The sequence below is a fragment of the Barbus barbus genome, assembly GCF_936440315.1.
Source record: "Barbus barbus genome assembly, chromosome: 15".
NCBI lineage: Eukaryota > Metazoa > Chordata > Actinopteri > Cypriniformes > Cyprinidae > Barbus > Barbus barbus.
The window spans coordinates 7,317,498-7,344,302 of NC_136743.1; the positions used below are offsets into that span (position 1 = coordinate 7,317,498).

The following is a 26,805-nucleotide window of genomic DNA, read 5'->3' on the forward strand; positions in this document are numbered from 1 at the left end:
AGCTGAATTTTCAGCAGCCTATAATACTGCACTATAATACTGATTACTCCAGTCTTCAGTGTAGGGCTGTAGCGATTCATCGATTTTAGTCAACTTAATCGTCGACTTCATTTTGCTCGTGTCGACTAACGGCAAAATACCGGCAGTGGCGCATTTCAAGGACAAGAATACATAAAAAACATTATTAGACTATTTTCCAAAGCTGCATGATATATTAAACCCATTTAAAAATCATAATTAAGCATAATTGTGACTTCACAAATGCTATGTATGCTATAATTAAGTAATTATATGCAAAGCCGTTCTAACACAGTATATGCGCTTTAATTATTTCCATGGCTGTAGTTAAGCACGTGCGTCTCACAGCGGCTCCGTTCACAGTAGTTACACAGAAACTGTTATCATTTATGTGTGGAGCAACTCAAACTCCATCTCTGCATGTTGTTGTGAGTTTGAGTTTATTATAACGTTCATCTGGGAACGCAAAGCGTGGCATTTCATCAGATTTGTAAGGCAAATCATTTATAAATCTACTCAAACACAAGAGAATACATCACGATTTCAAAATAAAAGCTCAAACCCTCACTCTGAGTTTACACGTTTTGATGTCCACATATTCATTTAATTACAGCGGCTATAGCATTTCTGTCCTAAAGGAATGGCCAAATATTAAAGATTAAGTGGACATTTTAATTAAATGGTGCTTGGTCAATATTAAACAAGGATTAGACCGCGCAGTAATGTGTAAAAATAATCATCAGGCCCCCTATAATTATAGGGCCCTATGAAATCCATTTTATATTCAAATTCAGTTTTTTTCCATTTTCATTTTTCTATACTGTTTTAATGGTTAAATTAAATGTTATTAAATCAAAAAGCCTGTCTAATTAATTGAGTTTTACAGTTTTATCTGTACCAAATTCTGTTATCCATTATTGTCTGGATTCCATATTTTTTTATTTAATTTTTTATGTGCACATTTACATTTTTCACCTAAATAAATACTGTTAAATAATATTTCTGGTAAATACTCCTTTAAAAAGTGTTTTTTTATTATAATTTATTATTAGTAGACTAGAACACGTGGATATGTTGTCATTCTTGCACTATAATACTGAACTTTGATTTCAATGATTTGGACTATGAGACGAACACTTGCTTCTTGCACTTTACTTTTGCTTTGAAGGATTTCATAGAAATTTGGATTTCATTTGGTTTAATAATGTATTCTTAAGTAAAATTTGAATTTTTTTGCGGGAAATTAATCGCTTAGATTAATCGATAAATTAGTCGATAGATTAATCGAAATAAAAATAGTCGTTAGTGGCAGCCCTACTTCAGTGTCACATGATCCTTCAGAAATCATTCTAATATGCCGATTTGCTGCTCAAGAAACATTTCTTATTATCAATGTTGAAAACAGTTTTGCTGCTTAATATTTTTTTGAAAACCTTGATATATATATTTTGGGATTCTCTGATGAATATTAAGTTTAAAATAACAGCATTTATTTAAAAGGCGTTTACTGTCACTTCTTAGCAGTTGAATGCATCCTTGTCAATTAGAAGTTTTTCAAACGATAGTGTATCTGTGTGAGTGAGCATTAAAAACAAAGCATTCACGGCACGCCATCCTACACATGCCATGATGACACAACAGCAAATATCTGCTGTTTAGCAGAAATGCTGTGATGACACAGCAGAAGGATAAGGCAGAAAAACAGTGGGAGGAGACGACAAAAATAAGAGCTTCAGGGAAAGGAGGGAGTGTGACAGAGAGAGAAAGAGAGAGAAATAGAGAGAGAGAGAATGAAAGAGAAATTACATCAAAAAAACTGACGAGTAACTATGGCAAAACAAGAGTCCAATACAGTGTCGTAAAAGAATGTGTTTGTGTGTATAAAACAGATCGTAAGTGTGTCAGCTTTTCATAAATCTCTTATTTAAAAAAAAAAAAAACCCTGAAAATTTGCAAATTAAACTAATCTAAATTTGTAAGATTTTTTAGGTCAAAATTCATTTTCTTCACCCAGTTTATTGTTTATTGACTACTAGAATTATGCCATTCATGGGTTTTATTTCCCTTGAAAGTGTAAACACTGAGCCTCCCAAGCACCATTAAGACATTTTCCACCATTAAAACAAATTCCATTAAAAACTCCATTGCACCATTAAAACAAATTCCTCGTGTGTTTGCACACACTTGGCGAATAAAGCTGATTCTGATTTAGAGTGACCTGCTAAGATCCATCAGTCACTTTCCAGATCAACTAATAGCGAGAGTTTGGGGCACGGCTACTATAGCAGGCTGAGCCAGATGGTGTTTAGCCAGTGTGCATGGGAAAATACATTTCAATTTGGTTGCAGAAATGCAAGCAAATATTGTAAGACTTGACAAAATACACAAAGACAGACAACGGGTTAAAAAAAGAAAGAAAAGTGTAAACACTGACAGTACTTTTACGAGATGGAAGAATTTGTATTTTGAGTATTTGGCTTTTAATTGAAACACTAAAATTATTGAGCTTCTTCTCAACAGCTAAGTTAAAGTAAATTTTTTGCTGCACGTTAACTCTTTACTGTCAAGCCCTAGATAAAATAATAAGATATTGTGTGATAGGGAGTGTAAAGAGCGTTTGCAAACAAGCTTTATTTTTTTAATTCTGCTAGGTGACACTAATAGCACAGAAACTGAATAACTTCACCTTTAATGAGTGGGTGTACAAGTGATTCTCACCTGCAGGTTATCAGTTGAACCGCTGCTGAGATCATCCCCGGATTCTGAATCATTTCGGTTCTTATCCAAGCCGCCTCCCTCTCTGGCAAACTCTTCATGAATTGCATCTTTTTCCGGTCCTCGACTGCTCTTCTCTAACTCTTTATCTTTCTCTCCAACTACTTTGCGACTTGGGGACTCAGCTCTGGAACGAGGAAGTGAGCCAGGTGAAGTGTTCGTTTGTGTGGGAGGGACGAGCGCCGTCGGGCTGCCCGGGCTGCGTCTGTCATCCCTGGGCGGCAGTAAAGCACTGCCGGAGGGAGAGGGACACAGGCTCTTTTTGTTGTCATCTGGCCGCTGAATCTCCAGGCCAGATGGTCGAATAGGTCCGGTTCCCCCTCGGCCTGCTGCACTGAGGGGTTTAGAAGGGGGCATCAGAGCACGTCGCACGTCCCGCACATACTGTGCTGGGACATAGAAGGGCTTACTGGCCTCATCCTTGCGCACCTGCCACCAGTCTTCATTAGTCTTCTTCACAAGCAGGTAACTTTCCCCCTGTTTAATGGTGATAAAACGGTCTTTGGATTTGTATTCGTAGTCATACTCCACCTCTACGTACATCTGACCTGGAGCCTTCGAGCGGTCCGCCATTGCTGTCAGAGGTCAAAAGTCAATAGCAGGAGGAGTAGAGCATGGTGAGGTCTGTTGAGTTGATATGGAATCAGCTAAAGGAGAAAGAGAGAGACAGAGGGCATTTTATAAGAAATATCAATGAATGATGATTGCAAAGTCAAGGCAGTGTTGCGGTAAATGACTGAAGATTAACTAATAAATGCTTGGCCACGCAATGTCATTCGGTTTCCTCTTTGATTCAGAAAAAAAAAACATAATAAAAATGATAAATTAAATTGAAAACAAATTACAATAAAATGAAATAAATAAAAAAAAATGAAATAAAATGTATGCTGTTCATTTTCCAACCAAAAACATTGTCACTTCCTGGAATGTGATGTCATTAAACTGGCTTGTTAATTTAATTGATAATAAAGACTAACAAAATGGAAAGCAAAAAAATCTTTCACCTAAACAACTACTCTCATGACAGTCTGAATGACTTCTTTTCTATATAAACCTGCAAATTTTGCCTCTAATTTCTCATCTAGTAACATTTTAACACAGTATTGTGTGTATTGTGTAATGTGCACAAATAAAAACATGAAGCAAAAAAACTCCTTCCTGCGAGTTCAAAACATCCACCACTATGGAGAAACCAGGATTTTGAAACAAAGAGGAATTTGCTTCAGGGTACAGCATATGAACTTCAGCACACAGCAAACATCCAGACTCAGGTGTCTTTGACTTGAAGGGTTAGTTCACCCAAAAATGAAAATTCTGTCATTAATTACTCACCCTCATGTCGTTCCAAACCCGTAAGACCTGTGCACAAAAAGTACTCTCTTAGCTTTGTAAAATTACGGTTGAACCCCTGATGTCACATGGATTATTTTACCGATTTCCTTGCTAAATTTCTGCACCTTGATCGTGTAAAGACCCTTGCTGTCTATGGGGGGTCTGAGAGCTCTCAGATTCCCTCAAAAATGTCTTAATTTGTGTTCCGAAGATGAACGAGGTCTTATGAGTTTGGAACAACATAAGGGTGAGTAATGACAGAATTTAAATTTTTGGGTGAACTATCCCTTTGAGCAACTCATCCTGACTGAGACACAAGTATGAGGTCACGTAAATTATACGAAGCAGATTCAGTGGCCTTTTCAGTGATTTTTATTTTTTTTCAGGTGACAACTTTAAACACACATCATATACATTCAACTATGCTACATGACCATATTACACAAAACAAAAAATATCTGTCAGAAGTACTATTCCTATCTGCAGGGCCAAAAGTTTTTAATGTTGGCACTGAAACTTCTAAATAGTTACAAAAAAGCAGAATCGGATACTTAAGGTCAGGAATCGGATACTTGTTGTCAAATTAAAATTGATTCCGCTTATCGATTCCTATGCACTTTTTTTTCCTTCATCTGTGAGGACCGGTGTGATCTAGCGATCTGCCAGGACCTTGCTCGCTAATCTAAGCGCTCCAAAGTTTCGATACATTTGCGATCAGAAGCCAAATAAGCTAAGTATAATATCTGTGATAGCTAAATATGTTGCAAGAGAGGTGTCAACACCAACATGACATTCATTTAATAGATCGTTAAAGATCGCGAACATGATTCAAACACCAACGTGAATCTATTCCTAAATTACAAAGATTCATCTGTTTCATTCCTCAACCTTTGTCGTGTGCGATCACAATGTTGTAATCACTTGGTTCGTGTGTGCAGCGTACGATTACACCGGTGTGATCTGAACAATTAAATCTGTGTTTGCGCTGCCGCTGACCTGAAGAGAGCAGCTGTCATGTATATGAATGAATCAGCTTCACAGTCATTTCAACCACAGTATCATTATTTCTCTGTTACAAACATTCAAATCACTGAAGCACTGTTATAAAGGTTTATAGTTCAGATATAAACTCTGATATGTACGGTAGCAATTAAAATAGAGTAAATCTCCTTTTGAAAGTAATTAGACACTTCAAATGAAGATTAATCGATTACAACGCCAGTGGCAAAAAGGATCTGTTAAAATGTATTTGAAACATACAAGAGATTCGTTTAAGAACACTGATTCATCCAGTAATGAAACAAGTACATCCTGAGTGAGTCATTCATAAATTATATGTGATTTTGTTTAGTTGTCAAATATTTGTTTTCTTCAGAATCATGAGAGAACCACAACTTCCATTGGGAAAAATAAATAAATAAATAAAAATTTATCCAGAATCATGCAGTTCTATTTTGCACACAAACAGCTCTTAAAGAGTCCAGTTTTTATGTAGCCTGTTGATTTTTGTTCATGGTGTTCAGCTCCAATAAATGGTTTGCAAAAAAGAGACACAGGATAAATGTTTGATATCATTATCACACTGGAATCGAAAAGAATCGGAATTTATAAAATTCAAACGATACCCAACCCTATTCACATCACTGATACCATGTAAATAAATCTACATTCAGCTCTGTGCTTATGCTGGGGTAATGGCAATATTAGTGTTTTTAATAATGTTAATGGTTGGTAACATACTGTAATTTATTTTTTTATAGAGTTACAAACACTAAACAGGACATGGCACATTTAATGCCATATATTAAAGGAAATGCTCATTGGCAATAACCAAGTGTAAAATCTGATTTTATGTCTAGAAAAAGAAAATGTTTAAAACGCTAAATAAAATCTGCTGAACTTTCTTTGAACAACTGATTGTGCAAGTGTCTTTCCGTCCTCATAACTAAAGCACAGCATCAAAGGAAATCTCTGATACCCCATGCTGGCATGCTGCTTAACCAGAGACAGCTGAACTCAGCAACTAAACACTGGCTTACTGAACACAAGCCTGTTCCAATGAGTGATGACATCAGGAAGAGTAAACCCTGCGGTGAAGTGTCTGAGAATGGGATTTTAGGATGCAGAGAGATAAAGAGAGGAAAAGAAAAGGTTCCTACATCTTTTGACCAATGAATTTCTGTGCCTTTTTAGTAATTCATGATACTATATCTTTATATATAATTTTATAAGTTAACAACAATTCTCGAACATAATTTCTAGCCAATAAAATAACCAGACAAATGTATAATCCCTGCACGTGACCTTTTAACGATTTTGTTAATTTCCACATGACTTTCCCAAGTTTTCCATGAACTTGGGAAACCTGAATAAAGATCAAAGCTTTCTTTCATGTTTTTGCAATAGAATACCAACCAAGTTTCATTCACAAGGTATTTTTATTTGTTATGGGAAAACTTTTAATGAATGACAAGAATGTCAGAGACACAAAGCCAGTGTTTCAGTTAACCGAATAAATAAATAATGCACAAAAAGTTTAAAAAGACAATGTAAGAGCAAAGCATGTGAAAGAAGCTCCACCCAAACACACACACACACACCTTATTATCTCAAACACAATCACTCACACACTGTCCTCCTGTCAACATGACAATTGAACGTGCTGTTATATAGATTTTAATCCAGGATTTAAACTCTGTAAGGACATTTAAATTCAGTGTTAAACTGCATGGCAGCACAAATAAACTAACGTTTTACAATTGGCCGTTGACACTTATCATTTCCCCCTATATGTGACATAAAATTAGCAATTTCCTTGTCATTTTACCTTCGCGTATGATATAAATCTGTATTATGTCATATACACACTTTATCTTCAAGATCTTTAATCTGAGGTTGAATCCTTTCCCTCAGGTGAGGGGCACACTTTAAAACTCACCTGTGTGACAGGTTAACATTTCAAATTAAACTTTCAATTGTAATTTTCTCAGCAAATTCAGCGTTAAAGTCTGTATACATGGTTATCTCCGCTGGGAAGAGGGGAGTAGACCTGAGGAAACAGGTTCGCTCTCATTCCTACCTGCTAACCTGCTAACACGTTTACAAAATCCGTAAAACCCGATTAAACACCTATAACTGTTTCTATTTTCACAGGTTACCGACAGATGAACTTACCTGACGAGATATTCCAGGTGTTTCGTGGGCTAGGGCTAAAGAAACATGACCAGTTTGGCGTTCATGGGTCTTGCTGGGCAGTTGAGCTTCGAAGTTCCTTGTTCCTGAGCCGCGGCGCGAGCGATCTCCTCCGGCACGCGCGCTCCCACGCGCTCCTGACAGGTCGGTGCCTGTGTGAACTTCACTTGGATTGTGAAGGGCCGTGTGACGGTAAACTGACGCCACCGTGAGGCTATAGACGAAAAACCTCGCAAAAGCATCAAGAAACTGACCCCCGGTTTCACAGACAGGGTTTAAGATTAGTCCCAGACTAAAATGTAATTCTGAGCTGTTTCAACCGAAATAAACTTGCACTGTGTTATGAGCCTTAATCATTACATGTTTATTTCCATTATGCCCTCTTGTGTTCTCTCTGTGTATGTGTATGTTCCCTGTCGATACTACACTCCTACTGCGTCGCTAGACGCTATGGGAAAACTCCTTTTTCTCCGAGGACTGAAGACTTTTTCAATCACGCAGTGTGACTGCACGGCCATTGGTTCGTGCAGTAATAAAAAACGAACCAATGGCTCGTCAGTGGTACTGCACGAGCCTATGGCGGCAAAGTGCTTCCCCACAAAAGTGACACAGGTCACTTAGGTCATCTTTGAGGTACAGTACAATGGACAGGGTATGATTTTTTTTTTTAGGTCAAATTTTCAAAACACTTATGAAAGTGATGCACATCAAACGGCATGTCAATAACATTCATGGTTAAGTAAAAATAATAAATACCAGATTGGTCAAGCAGTGTTGATGCATTCTCCAGTCTGAGTTGGGCTACGTCTTGTGGTGCATTGGAGAAGTCAATGTTGGTATTTAGCAGAATATGTTCTGCAAACTGAAAAAAAAAGTTTAAAGAAATTAAACAAATCCTCCTATTTCAATGAACATTTCATATGTGCCATGTCACACACCTTCAAAGCAAACACACCACATGATGTAGCATCCATCTGACGTGGATGAGACAGACTTTCACACATCCAGTGTGAAACTGGAATTCCCTTTTTTCTCATCATTGCTCTACAAACATATTTTTCCATTCTTTCAATCATACACAACTTCCCAAAAACACTACATCAGATTGGCGAATTAAATACCTTGTTTTTTCCAAACACCTTTTCTTCTTGATGTCAGACTCTCCAAGTGGGTCAAGCAGAATGGTTTTTTTTTTGGATGGGCATAAAGCCTAGGTAATATGCTAAATTCTCAGACATCACAATAAGGGATTAGTGCAAAAATTAACATTTTAAGGGGATAAGGGAAAGCTCAAAGAAAACTCTTCTCCGTCACAAACACTTACAACTAAAAACCAATGGTGGCACTCATTTACAATGCCCACTATGACCTCATAGTTCGCTGGATCCACCTGAAAATAAAAATAAATCAAACAAGTATTATCTACACATAGCATCCAAGGCCATTCGTACAGACAACACACATTAATTTTACACATGGCCTGAACAAAATTAATAGAAACATTAATAAATAAAAGCATTAATACAACAGACCTTGAGTCCCTGATATTTTCCATTCCACATGGCTGTCATAGCAAATGTGTCCATATGGAATGCTTTCTCTGGTGAGGTCAAGTTGTGCTGCTTCACTTTCAGTCTCAGATACCTTGGCAGACATTGGAAAATGAAGTATTAATTCAAATTATTAATACATTACATGAAAGCCTTATCCGACACACAAAAAACACCTCAAAACATACACACCTCACTCTCCAACTCCTTCCCAGGGCCGATCTGTAAAATATCTTGGTAAAATAGCTTATAGGGTCCCACTTTGGACAGCAGCACATGACTGTCCAACTGCCCAGGCACTTTTGATACCTACAGAAAAAAAAAAAAAAAGCAGCACACACCATATGACAAATATTATAATTCAGACATTGATCGATTACAACATGTCATTGTTCATCAGCACTTAACAGCGTACTGCATCCTTGGCGTCAGGTGGTATAACTGTTGCCACTGTAGTAGTGTGGGACACAGGAGAGGAAAGTGGCATTGATAAATCCAGTGGAGACAGGGAAGAGGATGATTTGGGGGAGACACGGGGAGAAAGCTTTGATGCCGTTGGTGAGGATGGAGGTGATGGTGGTGATTGTGAGGGCTGCTTTTCTTTAGTGATGGTGAGGTCTACAGGTGTAGGTGAAGGGTGTCATCCAGTTTCTTGATGTGGTCTTTATACAAATTTAAATAATTATTTGACATTAAATTTAAAAAAGTCAATGTGAAGCTTTGTATATTGATTGGATGTTTATTATATTTGATCAAATCAGACCTCCCAGAGGCAGAGAGCTCTGTCCTGTAGGTACAGCACAGGTGGAGGAAACCCCAGACTGATGTATGCACCAGTGAAAGAGGAAGTGGAGTGGGACGAGCCTCGCATCATCAGATATCATGACACTATTTCAGACCGAGAGATAGACATCCTGAAGAATATCTCCAGACCTCTAGTGAATATCCAACACACACACAAATCAGATTTGATTGTCAATATTACTAAAATCTTTTTGTGCTGTTGAATTGGTAAAATGAGGACATTTCTTTTAAAAGTTGTATGGACTCTTAATTCTAGTGAAACCAAATCTTGATGAAATGAAATATAATGATATTGTCGAGAATTGTGTGTTTCCAACGTTGTGGCAGTTTAAAGACTTGATAAGATACTTTCTTTGCTCTAGCATGGCAATGTCCCAAAGTGAGGTTCATAAAGAAATTATTTTGTAAAAACCCAGAATGAATATCGTTGAAAATCTTCTGGATGAACTGGTGTGCATTCAGGCCAGACTTGGCATTTGAGATTTGGTTGACCATATACTTTTGACCATTTAGTGTGTATATATGTATTTATATTTGATGTTCCATTTACCTTTTGTGGCCTTTTGTAGCTTACTAGGTCTAAGACTAGAGGGGGAGTGTCAAAGATCCGTACTTCTCAAAGGTGATAATCTATTCTAATTTTACCCATTACGTTCTCAACATTGTATTGCACATATTATAGTACAACATTATTATAGTACAAATATAACATTAGTACTTATATTATTTCTTTGCACTTATTACGGGAAGAAAACTGACTTTACAATGTGGTTGAATTTGATAATGTAACAAACTGAATCTTATTGTAAAGTGTTGCTGAAAAATAATTTCCTTGTTTTCAGAGTTTTTCTAGAGGAAGACTACCCTGTGGTTGCTGGTGTCAATCAGAGGATTGCAGACATCACAGGACTCTCCATGGAATCAGCTGAAAAGCTTCATGTATGGTCATAATAAATAAGAAATCACCTGTTCATATCTTTTTAAGGCCAACTCTTTCTCTGTCCTAGTGTTGCGACTAGCATGGTCACATTCTCTTGTACAATATAATATAATATAATGTAATATATTTTATATTATTCCAGGCAACATTGAGACATTAAGAGCTTTGAGGGCTGATATTATATTTTCATATAATAATTTTATATTCACCTCATTTATCGAACTTCAGTTTCATTTCAGGATTAACATGTATTTTCCTTATGAAATATTATGTGTTGTATTGCCTGAAATGTTCATTTCATTTAAGGTGTAATCATTTTCCAGGTTCTAAATTATGGCATTGGTGGCAAATATGAACCACATTATGATGCAATGGTAAGATCACTATACTAAATTACAGCCATTACATCAATTTGGTCTATAAAGTATTCGGATACTATGGATTCCTTGGTTTGTTAGATAATGTAGTTACTTGAACAAACTTTCCCATTGCCCCAGATCTTTTCTTTCATGTTTCACTTGATTGGTAAACAGTTTGTTGATGGCGACAACACAATCCTGTATACTTATTGTTTGTTGGCATATTATGATGTGGCATTTATTTTGCTGTTTTAAAAAGTGTCTGTGTGCAATTTATGTTGTTGATGGAAAAATGTGAAAGTCATTCATCAACTGTAGAATCACTTTCACATTTCCTTAACCAAGGCTCGCTTTTAGGTCTTCAAACTGAATAGATCTATTCTGTGTTATTGAGAGCTTGATAACATATTAACCAGTCAAATAATTTCAAGATAACTTAACTATGTTTAATCTCACAGAATACTGAGAATGGAAGGATTGCTACGTTCTTAATTTATGTAAGTTTTGCCCTCCAAATGCCATTCTAAACATTCAAAATTTATTTATACATTTATTTGCCAGATTATCTGTATTGTACAGTCGTTATGAACAATAAATGATGTGTTCTTGCTGTAGATGAGTGATGTGGAGATAGGGGGCGCCACTGTCTTCCCTAAAGCTGGAGTTGCATTGAAGCCAAAAAAAGTAAACCCTCAAATCACTGATCTATATGGTATATTAAAATATTTGAAGTTAAATTCATGCATCAATTTCTGCTGTTTAAGGGTTCAGCCGTGTTTTGGTACAACCTCCAGAAGAATGGAAATGTGGATTTGAATACAGAGCATGCTGGATGCCCTGTGTTAAGGGGAAACAAATGGGGTAGGTTTTAAAACTTGGATTACTCTTTTACTGTGTATCTTACGGTGGCCGAGAGAGCTCAACGCACTGCAAATAGAAAAAAACACCTGCAAATTAAGAAAACAACTTCCTCAATTTTACAACGCACATGCTGCAAATGCTCACAACACAACCAAACAAAGAAATGCACTGCAAATAAAATTTATTTGGTTGTATTGTGAGCATTTGCTGTGTGTTTCTTTGTTTGTGTTGTGAGCATTTGGACCACCTTCTGTCAAACTGATGAAGATGTTTTCTTGATTTGCTGGGGCTTCTATTTCTATTTGCATGTGTTTTCTGAACTTGCAGGGCGTTGAGCTCTCTTGGCCACCGTAGTATCTTCTGTAATGTATAAATAAATCTGTTAAAATTAGTAGATTTCATTTTAGTTTCATATGACAATGAGCTATATATTTGCTGTCTTTTCAGTGGCTAATAAATGGATCCATGCGTATGGACAGGAGTTCAGGAGACCCTGTTCTTTGTCATACTGGAAGTGAAAAACACTGATCCCATGTAGAAATCATATTAAGCGTATCTGTACTATAGAAGTATGTATCTGTTATTTATTATGTATATCATTTTTGTATATAGGATCTGTAACATACAGTAGATACTGTATACTTTATTAACTTTACCTATGATTTATTACTGTCTATGTGCCAGTAATGTTAATAATAATTGTAATATACAATAAGTGCAATAATTGCAATAGAGTAAAATAAAGTTTCAGCAAAATATCAATGGATAATCAGTTTACCTGAGTGGATCAATCCTAGCAGCCAGTAAGGAGTTACTCCTGTAGATTAGACTGTGTTAAAGCTGATTTTTACATGTTTCTTCTTCAGTCTTTGTTGGAATGAAGATTTAAATATTTTATTTTTAAGTTTTGTGGTGTAGTTGTGTAATGTGTTGTGCTGGCAGGAAGTAGTGTTTGTATATGAATTTCTTGTGTGTGAACCTCACATGCAACAAGCCCATCAACATACCTCAACAATCACATGAAACGTAACTCTCACAGAAACACACACAGTAAACCAAGAATAATCATTTTGCAAGATTTTAAAGAATGAAACTGTGAATAAATTAATAAATTAACCCTAGTCATTTGTCAGTTACTGTCTTCCTAATCATGTGGTTTATTATTATTCATGTGACCTAGGCTATAGTTTTCAGGGCACAACATAATGAATTGCATTGAATGCCTTTGTTGCTAGTTTCTGTATATGTAGGTTAATTCGTCTAACGTTTATTTTACAGTAATGATTTGAAATGTAGACAGTATGTACTGCTCTTATGGACTTGCAAAGAGCAATAACTGTTTGAAAACTCAGAAGTTGTAATGAGAATCTGTGTTGAGATGCTGGGCCGACTCGTTCTCTTTCAAACACAAGTGTAACAGCTCTCTGTTCAGAAGCGTTCATTTCACTTGGATGCCTTGTATAATTTACTCTCCTTGGAACTTTTCAAAGAAGCAAGGAGAAAACTTTTATCATAATAATATTCGCTAATAATATGCAAGTCATATGAAATTCATTCTCTACCATATTCATTTATGCTACATGCAGAAACTGTAACTATAAATATATTGTTAACATATCCTGTAACTGTGATTAGATGTATCAATATTTTATTAATTCAAAGTCAAACAGTTATCATATGATATACCTTTTTTTTTAGGACAAGCTTTTAGGAACTGTGCATAATCACATCTAATACAAACAGCGACTGTCTGTAATCATAATTAACCCTGGGCTCAGTAACACACCGAAAATATAATGAAGTAATCTTCCATTTTCCTTTTAGTTTCTGCATTAGTCATAGATCAGATTTGCATGTTGCACAGGCATGAATGTTGACGCAGCAGAGGTGGACAGTAACGAAGTACATGAGTAGCCTACTGTAGCATATACTTAAGTACACTTTTTGAGTATCTGTACTTTACTTGAGTATTATTTTTTCTGTAAACTTTTTACTTAATCTTCATTACATTTCAAAGACAAATATCGTACTTTATACTCCGCTACATTTATATCAAGGTCCCCAAGTTTTTCCAGCGTCTGCATTTTCACATTCACTGAACCCTTTTTACCAGTAGCCCCTCCTGCGATCTGTCAGGACCTTCCAGTTAGAGCCCTGCTTTTTGGCCCGGACCCGACGGGCCCCGACTTTTTTTACACCTCTAAGGCCGGGCTTCGGGCCAATTTTCACGTCACAGTTCAGACACGGGCCGGGCCTCGGGCCTGTTTTGGGTTTCTCCTTATTTTTATATTGTAGACATCCATCGAATAGAGATGAAAAAAAGCATAGACTCACAGAGGTAATCTCTCTCTCCTCTCATAACTTAGTTATTAACAGCATTAGTCATTAATTGCATTAGTTAAATGATGTTTTGGAATTAGCAAGGGAGGCGTTGGATGAGATGCGGAAGAAATAATCCTCCTGACAATAGCAATTTAAGTAGAAAAACCGGACAAATTGAAATATATCATCTGATCAATGTCTTGAGGTATGGCAAACGTAGTATAAGCGGAATAATTGACTTCGGTCCGTTGAATTAATAGAAAAATAATGCACATTATTTTTCTAATAATTCAACGGGCTGAAGTCAATTATTCCTTACGTACAGTATATTCACTGAGTGTATTTAGAAGTTCCTCTTTCTCTTCAAATATTAAACATTATTAAACAACAGTGTGATAATACAGTTGATTCATTGTAGGGACCATTAGTAAACAGTCAGAGGAAATATTTTGAGGGTCAACATTAGTATTTGAGGGCAGTAGAGCATTAGATTGCAACGTTACATGAGAGATCAACTATTAACACAATATATTTTTAACAGTATGCAGGAATAATTTTATATGTGTAACAGACATAGTTGAGTCGAAACCTTCATCTCACCAGCTCTCTCTCTCCTGCTTTCCATTTCTTTCTCTCTCTCTTGGCAACTCCTCCTTTCAGTGAAAAAAGTGAAAGTGAAACTCATCACTACTTCCTGCTCAGTCTGCATGTGGCATTCAGCGGTTTTGTGGGGGGTTTTCTTGTTTTTGTTTGATTGTTTGTTTTAAATGTAGTTTTTTTCCTTTCTAAGGGCTAGGTTGACTGTGAGTTATTGTTTGTGCAGTAAAATGGCAGTATCTAGTGTTTCTTTAGCTCATGATCAGTTCAGCTGTTCAATCTGTCTGGATCTACTGAAAGATCCTGTGGCCATTCCCTGTGGACACAGTTACTGTATGAGCTGTATAACAGGCTGCTGGGATCAGGATGATCAGAAGGGAGTCTACAGCTGTCCTCAGTGCAGACAGACCTTCACTCCAAGACCTGTTTTAGGTAAAAACACCATGCTGGCTGAAGTGCTGGAGAAACTCAAGAAGATAAAACTACAAGATGTTCGTCCTGCTCAGTGTTACTCTGGATCTGGAGATGTGGAGTGTGACGTCTGTACTGAGGACAAAAACAAAGCCATCAAGTCCTGTCTGGTTTGTCTGAACTCTTACTGTCAAAATCATCTTGAACAACATGAGACTTTCTTCAAAGGTAAGAGACACAATCTAATGGACGCCACTGGACGACTGCAGGAGATGATCTGCCCTCAACATGAGAAACTGCTGGAGATTTTCTGTCATACTGATCAGCAGTGTATATGTTATCCTTGTACAATGGATGAACACAAAAAACACAAGACTGTATCAGCTGCAGTAGCGAGGACTGAGAAACAGGTATGAGCTCCAATGCAAATATTAATATAATTTGCAATAGTTTATTAATTATTAATAATATTAATAATTTCCAAACTGCTAAATTAAATTTTAAGTTTAAAGTTATTGGATTACAAACATGTAGCCTATATTGAACAACAAACAACTGTCTCTGTTTTCCAACAGAGACAGTTGGAGGAAACCCAGAGAAAATTCCGCCAGAGAATCCAGGAGAGACAGAAGGAGCTTGAGGAGCTGAAAGAGGCCATAGAGTCTCACAAGGTGAGTTTTGAGCAGAAGAACAACTGCTGGCTGCTGAAGAGCTGTTTCAGACTCAGTTAAGACTCTGCTCCAGTCAGTCAGTGAGGAGCCAGTGCTGGAGCTCTTTCAGTCCTACTGAAGCCCACTGTGGGGAACAGGCTGTGAGGCAGCAGTAAGAGCTGAGTGAATGGACTGATTCTGAAGCTTCTCTCTCTGTGTGTCCTAACAGCGCTCTGCACAGGCAGCAGTGAAGGACAGTGAGAGGATCTTTACTGATCTGATCCACTCCATTGAGAGAAGCCGCTCTGAGGTGACACAACTGATCAGAGATCAGGAAAAGGCTGAAGTGAGTCGAGCTGAAGAACAACTGAAGCGACTGGAGCAGGAGATTGAAGATCTGAGGAGGAGAGATGCTGAGCTGGAGCAGCTTTCACACACAGATGATCACATCCATTTCCTCCAGGTAACAGAGATCTCACAAACACTGGTATTTAGGAAGGGAAGAGCATGTTGTACAGAGATTGTGTTTCTATCAAATGTTTGTGTCTTTAGCTGGTGTTGTGTGTCTTTGTGTCTGTGTAGCGTTTCCAGTCTCTCTCTGTTCCTCCTGGATCAGACTCATCCAGCATCACTGTCAGTTCTCATCTCTCTTTTGATGATGTTGGTAAATCTGTGTCTCATCTGAGAGAGAAACTGGAGCATTTCTGCAGAGAGGAGATAGAAAAGATATCTGGTAAACGTAAGTAGTGGATCATTTACGTACTTTCAGTAAAAATTAAATATTAAATAGAGGTACATTCATTGTTCTCTGTACATTTATTAAAGGGCACCTATTATGCCGCTTTTTACAAGATGTAATATAAGTCTCAGGTGTCCCCACAATGTGTCTGTGAAGTTTCAGCTCAAAATACCCCACAGATAATTTATTATGTCATTTTGAAAATGCCTATTTTGAGTGGAAGCAGAAACGCGCTGTTTTAGTGCATGTCTCTTTAATGAGCTGCTGCTCCCTGACCCCTTTTCCAGAATAGGGAGGTGCCTTTTCAGCTCATAACAGATAAAAAAAAACATCTGTTTGGTTTTGATTATCATGTCTATCATGCTGAAATCATGCGTTTTAAAGCCATATTAAACCTCTGATAGACGGTTTTCTGAGCGCACACATCCAAAGCACGCATATAGAAAGCATCTGCACATGGCATGTGAGTTAAATTCACATACGAGTTTATGTTAAAAACACGCATAAGTTACAAAAACACTGTCGCATTTCTTACTTGAATGATGCTTTTAAATGCTCTAGCGTGAAGATAAACATGGCGGATTGTGTGCAGCTCACTCAGGGCAGGGTCTCGGCTAGCTTATGGCAGTGTCAATCAACAATCGTGGGTGGGCAAGTATAGGTCCCAGCAGGAAAGTAATGGGTGATACCAGATTGGTGGGCGAGGCCAAAACAGAGGAGTGTTTTCGACCATGTTACCTGAATGGCTGACGTCATAGTGACGAGTCGGTTTAGGGGTGGGGTCGGGTAAGGGAATCATTTTCATTGCATGATTTAGAAACACCCAGCAGTTTGAAAATACCCACATAGTCAGAAATTCCCACTTTTGCTCTGCAGAAACCTCAATCCTGGGTGGGGCTGGTAAAGTGTGACAGATTCTGTGATCGTTAAGCTCTGAGACACTGCTTGTGATTGGAGATTAAAAAAAAGGAGCAGGTGGATTTTTATCATTATAGGGCGGTTGTGTACACACACTGCCAACACATGTATGTCCAAACAACATATAAAAGTGAATTTTGCATAATAGGTGTCCTTCAATATTCCACAGTGACATACATTGAGATCTTTCCCGCACCTGAACTCAAGACCAGGAAGGATTTTTTACAATGTAAGTCTCTACACACACACACTAATTACGTTGATTTAACCCCTTATAATCTGATTGACATACTTTTCTTCTTTTGTTAATCTTAAAGTTGAATAAAATAGGAAATAAAAATAAAACTCTTGCAACTGTTAATGTTTCAAATCATTATATCCTGTTCTAGATTATTTGATTTGTTTCCATCAGATTCCTGCCAGTTCACTGTGGATATAAATACAGCACATAAAAGAATTTGTCTGTCTGAGGGGAACAGAGTGATTGAATACACTGACACAGACCAGCTGTATCTTTATCATCCAGACAGATTTTATACTGAAGAGCAGGTGTTGTGTAGAGAGAGTGTGTGTGGACGCTGTTACTGGGAGGTTGAGTGGAGTGGTAAGGTGGGTATATCAGTGTCATATAAGAACATCAGCAGGAAGGGACAGGGAAATGAATGTATTTTTGGACGCAACACTCGATCTTGGAGATTATTTTGCTCTCCCTCCACATCTTCATTCTGGTACAATAACAAAAAGACTAAACTCCCTGTAGTCTCCAGCTCCTCTAGAATAGGGGTGTATGTGGATCACGGTGCAGGAACTCTGTCCTTCTACAGCGTCTCTGACACAATGACCCTCATTCACAGAGTCCAGACCACATTCACTCAGCCTCTCTATCCTGGTTTTAGAGTTTATTTATTAATTGGATCATGCATTTCAAAAGTAAATCTATGTGAATTGAACTCTATCAGTGGTAGAGAAAATTATGTTTGAGGTCAATGTTAAATCAGTATCAGTGAAATGCTGAGTGGAGTCTTTTTTTTGTTTATTTCCAGATCAAAAAATCTACTATCTGAACTCCTGTCAGTGAAATAACATGAAATTGTAATAGTGTGTAAATTTTATTTTTAAAACATGTATAGGTAGTATTTGTAAAGTTTAAACGTTTAGTTTTGGATCGGTTTTAATAATTCAATTGATTGCTTCTGTTGTCCTCATTTGTAAGTTGCTTTGGATAAAAGTGTCTGCTAAATGATTAAATAAATAAAATAAAATAAATAAATCCTAGTTTAATCAGACAAATTTATGTTTATATAGAAAGACTAGAAGAAAAGATGTGGAAATGTGAAAACATCATCATTGACAGCAACAGTAGAAATAATACTTGTAATGTAACTAAATTTACTTGGTCTGCTTGCTTAATGTAAATAAAACAAATTAGAAGCACAAGAGGCATTTTGTTGTGTTTGCTTCAGATAGTATATATTCTTTGAGTGGGTCCTCTTTATCTTAAAATATTAAATGTTTATGAAACAATGCTGGATTAAACGATAACAGTATAGAAAGCCTTATACTTGAGTAAAGAGACCATTATTTATGATGTTTTCCAGAAATAACTGTGACAATTAGGTCTCATGTTGTTGCTTCTGTCACTGCATCTCTGGATCTTCTCATTTTGCCTCAACAGGTTTACAGTAAGCCATTCATTATTTATTTTAACCACAGTGACTTTGACCAGTCACAGACAGGGTCAGTCCTCCTCTATTGGCCTGCCATTAAGAGTACTTATTTAGAGCTCAACTGTAACACACTTTCCATGTTCCCTTTGTTAAATGAGGATACTTCACCCTAAACCCACTGGATGTTCATACTCTTACCTGGACATGATTTTAGATATTTTATTTATATTTAAAAATAGCTTCAATCAAAAATAGTCCAGACTATGGTCTCATGTCGAAAATAACTTTAAATCCATATTCAAACTGGACCATGATGTGGTAACCTCACCAATAAAGAGTCCTAAAATGCATACAAATACACTGTCTTAAAATATTAGCATCAATCCAATCCAATCCATACATACATGTGACATCTCTGCAAAAAACATCAGCAATGTACACTTTAAAAAAAAAAAACATTGTGTAGACTGGGCTTGAAATGACACATTTCTTAACCAGGACACAGCACAATGTGTTCAGCAGGTGAACTTTTATATCTAATTCCAACTGTGTTTGAGCAATCTGCTCTTTATGTTTAACCATGTTTGTCACTAGTATCTTAATGCTAAAAATCTCACTGGTGGGCTACAGCATTTCCCACATTCTATTTTTAGCAAAGCGTGTCTTCGTGGGCAAAAGCAAGCAGAAAGCAATATCTATGCTTATCTAAGCATACTACAAATAAAGATTTTATTATGTAATAATATTTTCTATATTTTCTATTATAATTCCAGGCTTCCATCTGAATAATTCTTCTATATTCTCATGCAGGGTTCAAAATAATTAATAATTGTGAATGAAACTTTCCCATCCAACCTTTACTTTAGTTGAATTAACAAGTCTCATTTACCACACTGTTGAATTAAAATTTATTTTGTTGTAAAGTTTCTTTTATTTTATCAATCTCTCTTTTAATCAACACATGGCATAAGTTATACAATTCTAAATCTCTACAGTGGATTGGTTTTTCATACTGTTTCTCTGGGATAATGAGATACAACTTTTTGGACGTCTTCAGATATAAGATATAAAATTTTAGGCACGTGCATTCATAGTACTTATTTCTATATTATATATTAAATATATTATATGTATCATTTATATATTATAAAAAAAATAGTCAATATATCATTATTATTTATGTATTTATTTGTCTATCCATTTATTTTTCAAATCCATTAGTCTTAAAATATGTAAATCTTCTTTCAAGTGTACCAGTCAATGTGTCCTTCTTGTTGAGATACAGTGCCCTCCAAAAGTATTGGAACAGTAAGGCCAATTCCTTTATTTTTGCTGTAGGCTGTAAACATTTGGGTTTGACATCAAAATATGAATATGAGATGAGAGATTAACATTTCAGCTTTTATTTACAGGTATTTTCATCTGGATCTGATACACAACTTAGAAGGCAGCACCTTTTGTTTGAACCCACCCATTGTTCATGTTACCAAAAGTATTGGACCATGTGACTGACAGGTGTGTTTTGTTGCCCTGGTGTGTCCTATTAATTGATTATTCAAACAATAAATAGCACTGAATGTCTGCGCTCAGTTTCAGATCCGTGCAGACTGCATTTATAGTTAGTTAGACGTGTAACCAACATGAAAACCAGAGAGGTGTCTATGGGTGAAAAACGAGCAACTGTGAAGCTGAGAGAAGATGAAAAATCAATCAAACCATTGCACAAACACTGGCAATAGCAAGTGCAACCATTTGGAATCTCCTGAGGAAGAAAGAAACCACTGGTGTACTAAGTAACACACCTCAAACGGGTAGATCAAGGAAAACATCAGTTGATGACAGAAACATTGTGACAGCTATAAAGAAAGACCCTAAAACAATTGTTAGTGACTTCAGCAACAACCTCCAGAGGGCAGGAGTGAAGGTATCACAATCTACTGTTCGCAGAAGACTTCATGAACAAAAGTATAGAGGCTACACCAGAAGATACAAACCACTCATTAGCAAGAAGACAGTGATAAAGGTGATAAAGTGATGGAAAGGCTAAAGTTTGGAGAAAGAAAGGATCTGCTCATGATCCCAAACATACAAGTTCATCTGAAACACAGTGTACACAGGTGCACATTATAGTACACATTACACAAGTAATGTAATGGCTTGGGCTTTCATCGCTTCTTCTGGGACAGGCTCATTAATCTTCAGAAATGATGTAACACATGATGGCAACAGCTAAATTAACTCAGAAGTCTACAGAAATATTTTGTCAATTTACAGAAAGATGCAACCAAACTGATTGGGAGATCCTTCATCATGCAGCAAGATAATGTCCCAAAACATATACAATAGTGCCAAAACAACAAAGGAGTTCATCAGGGGCAAGAAGTGGAAGGTTTTAGACTGGCCAAGTCAATCTCCACACTTAAACCCTGTAGAGTATGCATTTTACCTAATGAAGAGACTGAAAGGAGTAACCCCCCAAAACTGAAAGAGGCTGCGGTGAAAGCCTGGAAAAGCATCACAAAAGAAAAATGCAAAAGTTGGTGATGTCAATGGGTCACAGGCTTGATGCAGTCTTTTTCACTTTAATCTGTTCCAATACTTTTGGTAACATGAAAAATGGGTGGGTTCAAACAAAATGTGCTATCTTCTAATTTCTAATCAGATCCAGATGAAAATACCTGTAAATAAAAGCTGAAATGTTAATCTCTCATCTCATATTCATCTTTTGATGTCAAACCCAAATGTTTTCAGTCTACAGCAAAAACAAAGGAATTGGCCTTACTGTTCCAATACTTTTGGAGGGCACAGTGCCCTCCAAAAGTAATGGAACAGTAAAGGCAAAATTGCTCTGTTGGCTGTGTAGTCAAGACATTTACAAATATGATTAAAAGATGAATATGAGACAAAACTACAGAATGTCACATTTTATTATTGGGTGATTCAACACATAGATGTTTTACCAGCTAAGAAGTTCAGCACTTTTAGAGTTTCATCCCCCTATCTGATGTTAGCATTAGTATTGGAACAGTTGCCTCACAGGTCTTTCTAAGTGATCAGCTGTGTCCTGTTGCATTAATTCTTCAGATATTAAAAGCAGGGAATGTGTCGTATCAGCTATATCCATTACTTCTGTATTCTGAATCTTGCATTCGATGATGACACACACAAACCAGAGCTATAGCAAAAACAAAGGGCATGGAGAAATCAAGAGTTTGGAAACCACCAGCGACACCAGCAACCAACAACTACCTTATCGGCTGAGAAAACAACAGTAGTTGATGACAGACAAATCATAAAATCTGTGAAAATGAACCCTAAAAGACGTGTCTGTAAAATCACCAACAACTTCCAGAAAGCTGGGGTGATGCTCTGACAATTTACTGTCCTCAGGAGACTTTAACACAGAATTACAGATGCTACACAGCAAGATGCAAACCTCTGACCAGCACCAAAAATAGAAAGGCAAGATTAGAGTTTGCAAAAAAGCAAAAGGTGAGCCAGAAGAGTTTTGGAACTGTGTTTATGGACCGATGAGACAAAGATGAACCTTTATTTAAGTGATGGGAAAGCAAAAATGTGGAGAAAAAAGGGAACTGCAATGATCCCAAGCATACAGCCTCATCTGTAAAGCATGGTGGATGTGGTGTCATGGCATGGGCATGCATGGCTGTCTCTGGAACAGGCAATCTCAAGTTTACTGATGACTTAATGTATGATGACAGTAGCAGAATGATTTTGGAAGGGTACAAAACCATCTTGCCTACCAATATTCAAGAAAATCCCAGCAGATTCACTGGGAAGTGCTTCATATTGCATCAGGACAATGACCCAAAACACCCTGGCAGTTCAGTCAAGGAATTTATAAGAGCAAAGAAATGGAAAGTCTTAGATTGCCCAAGTCAATCTCCAGATTTATATCCGATTGAACATGAATTTCACCAGCTGAAGAGGAGGGTAAAGGCAGAAACTCCCCAAAACAAGCAACAACTGGAATTGGCTGCATTAAAGGCTGGGAAAAGTATTTCAAAGGATGAGACCAAGAGTCTGGTGATGTCTATGGGTCACAGACTCACTGCTGTGATTGTGCGCAAGGGATCTGCAACTAAATAATAGCTTTTAATCTTTTATATCTGCCTTATGTTCAACTGTCCCAATACTTATGCTCACATCAATGAGTGGGATGAACTCTAAAAGTGCTGTTTTTTTATTTGGTAAAACATGTATGTGTTGAAACGGCTAATAATAAAATGTGACATTCTGTAGTTTTGTCTCATTCATCTTTTAATCATATTTGCAAATGTCTTGACTCCACAGCCAACAGAGCAATTTTGTCTTTACTGTTCCAATACTTATGGAGGGCACTGTATCTAAGTTAAGAGTCAGACGACACCACTTCAGTACACCAGACAGAAAGAATATTTACGATCTCACACTGTGTCCGCTACCAGATCACTCATATATATAGTGAAATTAGGTGATGTAACACTATAGTACAGAATTTCTACAAAGGAAAAGAAAGGAAAGGAAAGGAAAAGGGAAGTGGTGCGTGGCCAAGTATGGTGACCCATACTCGGAATTTGTGCTCTGCATTTAACCCATCCAAGTGTACACACAGTAGTGAACATACACCCGGAGCAGTGGGCAGCCATTACTGCGGCACTCGGGGAGCAGTTGGGGGTTCGGTGCCTTGCTCAAGGGTCTCACCTCAGTCATGGTATTGAGGGTGGAGAGAGTGTTAGTTATTCACTTCCCCACTTACAATCCCTGCCGGACCCGAGACTCGAACCCACAACCTTCGGGTTACAAGTCCAACTCTCTATCCATTAGGCCACGACTGAAATAACATTGATAAATCAGTCAACTGGTGAGACTGAAATTACACAATAGATATGAGACTAAACATCTTGACCAGAACGTTAATGGTCATAGTGTAAGATCAAGAGAAGAATAAATGTGTAAAAAATTATTGACAGCAAAATACAAATAATAATTATTAATGTTTCTTTGAATGTAAATAAAACAAATTGCATGTAAACATGAGAAGCATTATGATGTGTTGTTCTTCCATCCATATTTAATACTGTGTCCACTTTGTGCTGGGGAACATGAAAGTCCAGCTGTGTGGTGGAAATATATGGACCAGAGAGAAGGTCTAATGTATCTGAGTACAAACAAACACAAAGTGCTGAAACACTATACAAATTTAACACAGCAGACACAAAAATTATACCCTGTAAAAAAAAAAGAAAAAAAGTAGCAGTGTACTTGGACTGTTTCCTGCTGCTTGTTAGTTGTAATAGTTATTCATTTGATCTCATCATTTTGTTCAGATGTGTGTGTTTCGTTATCTCCACTATTTCTGTTCAGTTTAAATTCAGTTGTCAGGTCCTAAGTCTATGTTGGAGTTGTGTTGGACTGTTTCTCTGTGTTGGATTTTGCCTTGTGGATTATTAAAGTCTGTTGCAACTTCATCTTCATCTTCATCGTCATGTGTTTATCATTACTACACACTTGTGACATTATACTGTGTCTCTCTATTATTAGCTGTCATTGTGCCGAAGACGTCTTCATAACTCATACGCTGCTGTAGATGCCGACGGATTTTTGACATCTTTCACAATTTGTCTCGATGCTGAACGATCAATGGATATGGGTCTTGGCGTCCACAAGGGTAAGACGATGATTCTTGAGGTTGTCTTCAACCAGAGTATTTTGGATGGCAGTCAGGCACTGTCCATTTATTACTTCCATTTGCATTTGAAAGACCTTGAGTTTGTTCATTTACTTCTTCAGAAAGGTGTAAGTCTCTGATCCGTAGAGTAGAATAGAATGATCAGGGTGTGGAAAAGGCGCAATGGTTGCGATTGTGATGTTGGCCTTCTTCCAAAAGCACCATTTCAGCGATGCAACCACAGCGATCTTCTTCTCCTGGACCAGGGATCCTAAGTACTTGAAATTATGCACAGTGTTTCTGCTGGTTTTTCAAAGCAAAATTGGATTGGATCACAATGATCCAGATACACACTTTTTTTTAGATTACCAAAAAATGGATTACTAGTGCTCTAGAGAGGGACATGGTGATGAAAAAAAAAATTAGATGGAAAAAATGTCAGTGTTTTTGCATTCTCTCTGAAAAGTTTTGCATTGCATTTGCACAAATAACTACTCCTGACTGGCTCATCTCTGATTGTGCTGATGTAGTTTACAATCAGTGATTTAAAAAAAAAAACGAAGTTAAATATAATATTTTTGTTAGATATTGACAGCTGTTTGGGGATTTGGGGTTATAGTACGTGTTAGATTGTATATTTGGACCAGTTTTAAAGTTTTATTACATTTTTATTCCTGAAATCCAACCTTCTGCTGGGATCAGCAATATCTTCAAAGGTAAGAGACACAATCTAATGGACGCCACTGGACGACTGCAGGAGATGATCTGCCCTCAACATGAGAAACTGCTGGAGATTTACTGTCTCACTGATGAACACTGTATATGTTATCCTTGTACAATGGATGAACACAAAAACCATGAGAGGACTGAGAAACAGGTATGAATGGATACTCTAAAGCAAACATAATTACAGCATGATGAATTATTATAAATGTTATTATATACATATATATATATATATATTACATTTTTTGTTTACCATATGGGAAATGCATATATTTAAGTAAATTCTAAATAATAGTGGCTCATATCAGAAAAACTGTTATTAATACTAACACTTAAATTCTTAAATTGATTTATAAGATTTATAAGATTAACAATCAAAATAAATGCAGTAATTTTTAAAAATCTATTTACATTTTCAAATTTATTGGTTGGACACATATGCTGAACAACAAACTTTCCCAACAGAGGCAGCTGAAAGAGACACAGAGAAAATTCCGCCAGAGAATCCAAGAGAGACAGAAGGAGCTTGAGGAGCTGAAAGAGGCCATAGAGTCTCACAAGGTGAGTTTTGAGCAGAAGAACAACTGCTGGCTGCTGAAGAGCTGTTTCAGACTCAGTTAAGACTCTGCTCCAGTCAGTCAGTGAGGAGCCAGTGCTGGAGCTCTTTCAGTCCTACTGAAGCCCACTGTGGGGAACAGGCTGTGAGGCAGCAGTAAGAGCTGAGTGAATGGACTGATTCTGAAGCTTCTCTCTCTGTGTGTCCTAACAGCGCTCTGCACAGGCAGCAGTCGAGGACAGTGAGAGGCTCTTTACTGAGCTGATCCGCTCCATTGAGAGAAGCCGCTCTGATGTGACACAGCTGATCAGAGATCAGGAAAAGGCTGCAGTGAGTCGAGCTGAAGAACAACTGAAGCGACTGGAGCAGGAGATTGAAGATCTGAGGAGGAGAGATGCTGAGCTGGAGCAGCTTTCACACACAGACCATCACATCCAGCATGTGATATTATCAATAAAAATGTAAGTAAAAACCTTATCACATTAAGCTAATAATGTTTGTAATTTAAGGATGAAAGAATAACAACAATCTTATATCTAAATCTAAATATAATATTCGTACTGTCACTGTATGCTGTAAATAAAAATATGAGAGAACAAAAGGCCATCATGTCATTTATTTAGGCCTTTGGAATCTGAATATATACAGGTGCATCTCCAAAAATTAGAATATTGTGAAAAAGTAATTTTTTTCTTGTAACTTATTTCAAAAATGGAA

The 26,805-nt window shown here is 37.1% G+C and overlaps 3 protein-coding genes across 7 annotated transcripts in view; 2 read left to right on the forward strand and 1 right to left on the reverse strand.

Moving 5' to 3' along the window:
* LOC306881753 (rho GTPase-activating protein 12-like) overlaps positions 1 to 7,788 on the reverse strand; it is a 24,540-nt gene extending 16,752 nt beyond the window's left edge. Inside the window, exons 1-2 of one of the 5 annotated variants that reach the window (XM_079436010.1) lie at positions 7,300 to 7,788; positions 2,737 to 3,440 (exon numbers count right to left, since the gene is read on the reverse strand). In XM_079436010.1, coding sequence (XP_079292136.1) covers positions 2,737 to 3,366 — 630 coding nt within the window. In that variant the 5' untranslated portion in view covers positions 3,367 to 3,440; positions 7,300 to 7,788. The remainder of the gene's footprint in view (positions 1 to 2,736; positions 3,441 to 7,299) is intronic. The other 4 variants (XM_079436007.1, XM_079436006.1, XM_079436008.1 and 1 more) reach the window with 4 other exon arrangements.
* Positions 6,115 to 12,349, forward strand: LOC306880958 (prolyl 4-hydroxylase subunit alpha-1-like; the record flags this gene model as incomplete). Its single annotated transcript, XM_079434757.1, has 11 exons — positions 6,115 to 6,217; positions 7,279 to 7,461; positions 9,300 to 9,478; positions 9,629 to 9,805; positions 10,241 to 10,293; positions 10,514 to 10,610; positions 10,935 to 10,985; positions 11,429 to 11,467; positions 11,586 to 11,654; positions 11,735 to 11,831; positions 12,279 to 12,349. The coding sequence occupies 11 exons, from the start codon at positions 6,115 to 6,117 to the stop codon at positions 12,347 to 12,349; spliced, it is 1,119 nt and encodes a 372-aa protein (XP_079290883.1).
* A 2,471-nt stretch (positions 12,350 to 14,820) lies between these two features.
* On the forward strand, positions 14,821 to 18,903 carry LOC306881680 (E3 ubiquitin/ISG15 ligase TRIM25-like). Its single transcript, XM_079435880.1, has 6 exons — positions 14,821 to 15,571; positions 15,737 to 15,832; positions 16,041 to 16,274; positions 16,394 to 16,550; positions 17,638 to 17,697; positions 17,881 to 18,903. The coding sequence occupies exons 1-6, from the start codon at positions 14,981 to 14,983 to the stop codon at positions 18,447 to 18,449; spliced, it is 1,707 nt and encodes a 568-aa protein (XP_079292006.1). The 5' UTR covers positions 14,821 to 14,980; the 3' UTR covers positions 18,450 to 18,903.
* The last annotated feature ends 7,902 nt before the right edge of the window (positions 18,904 to 26,805 follow it).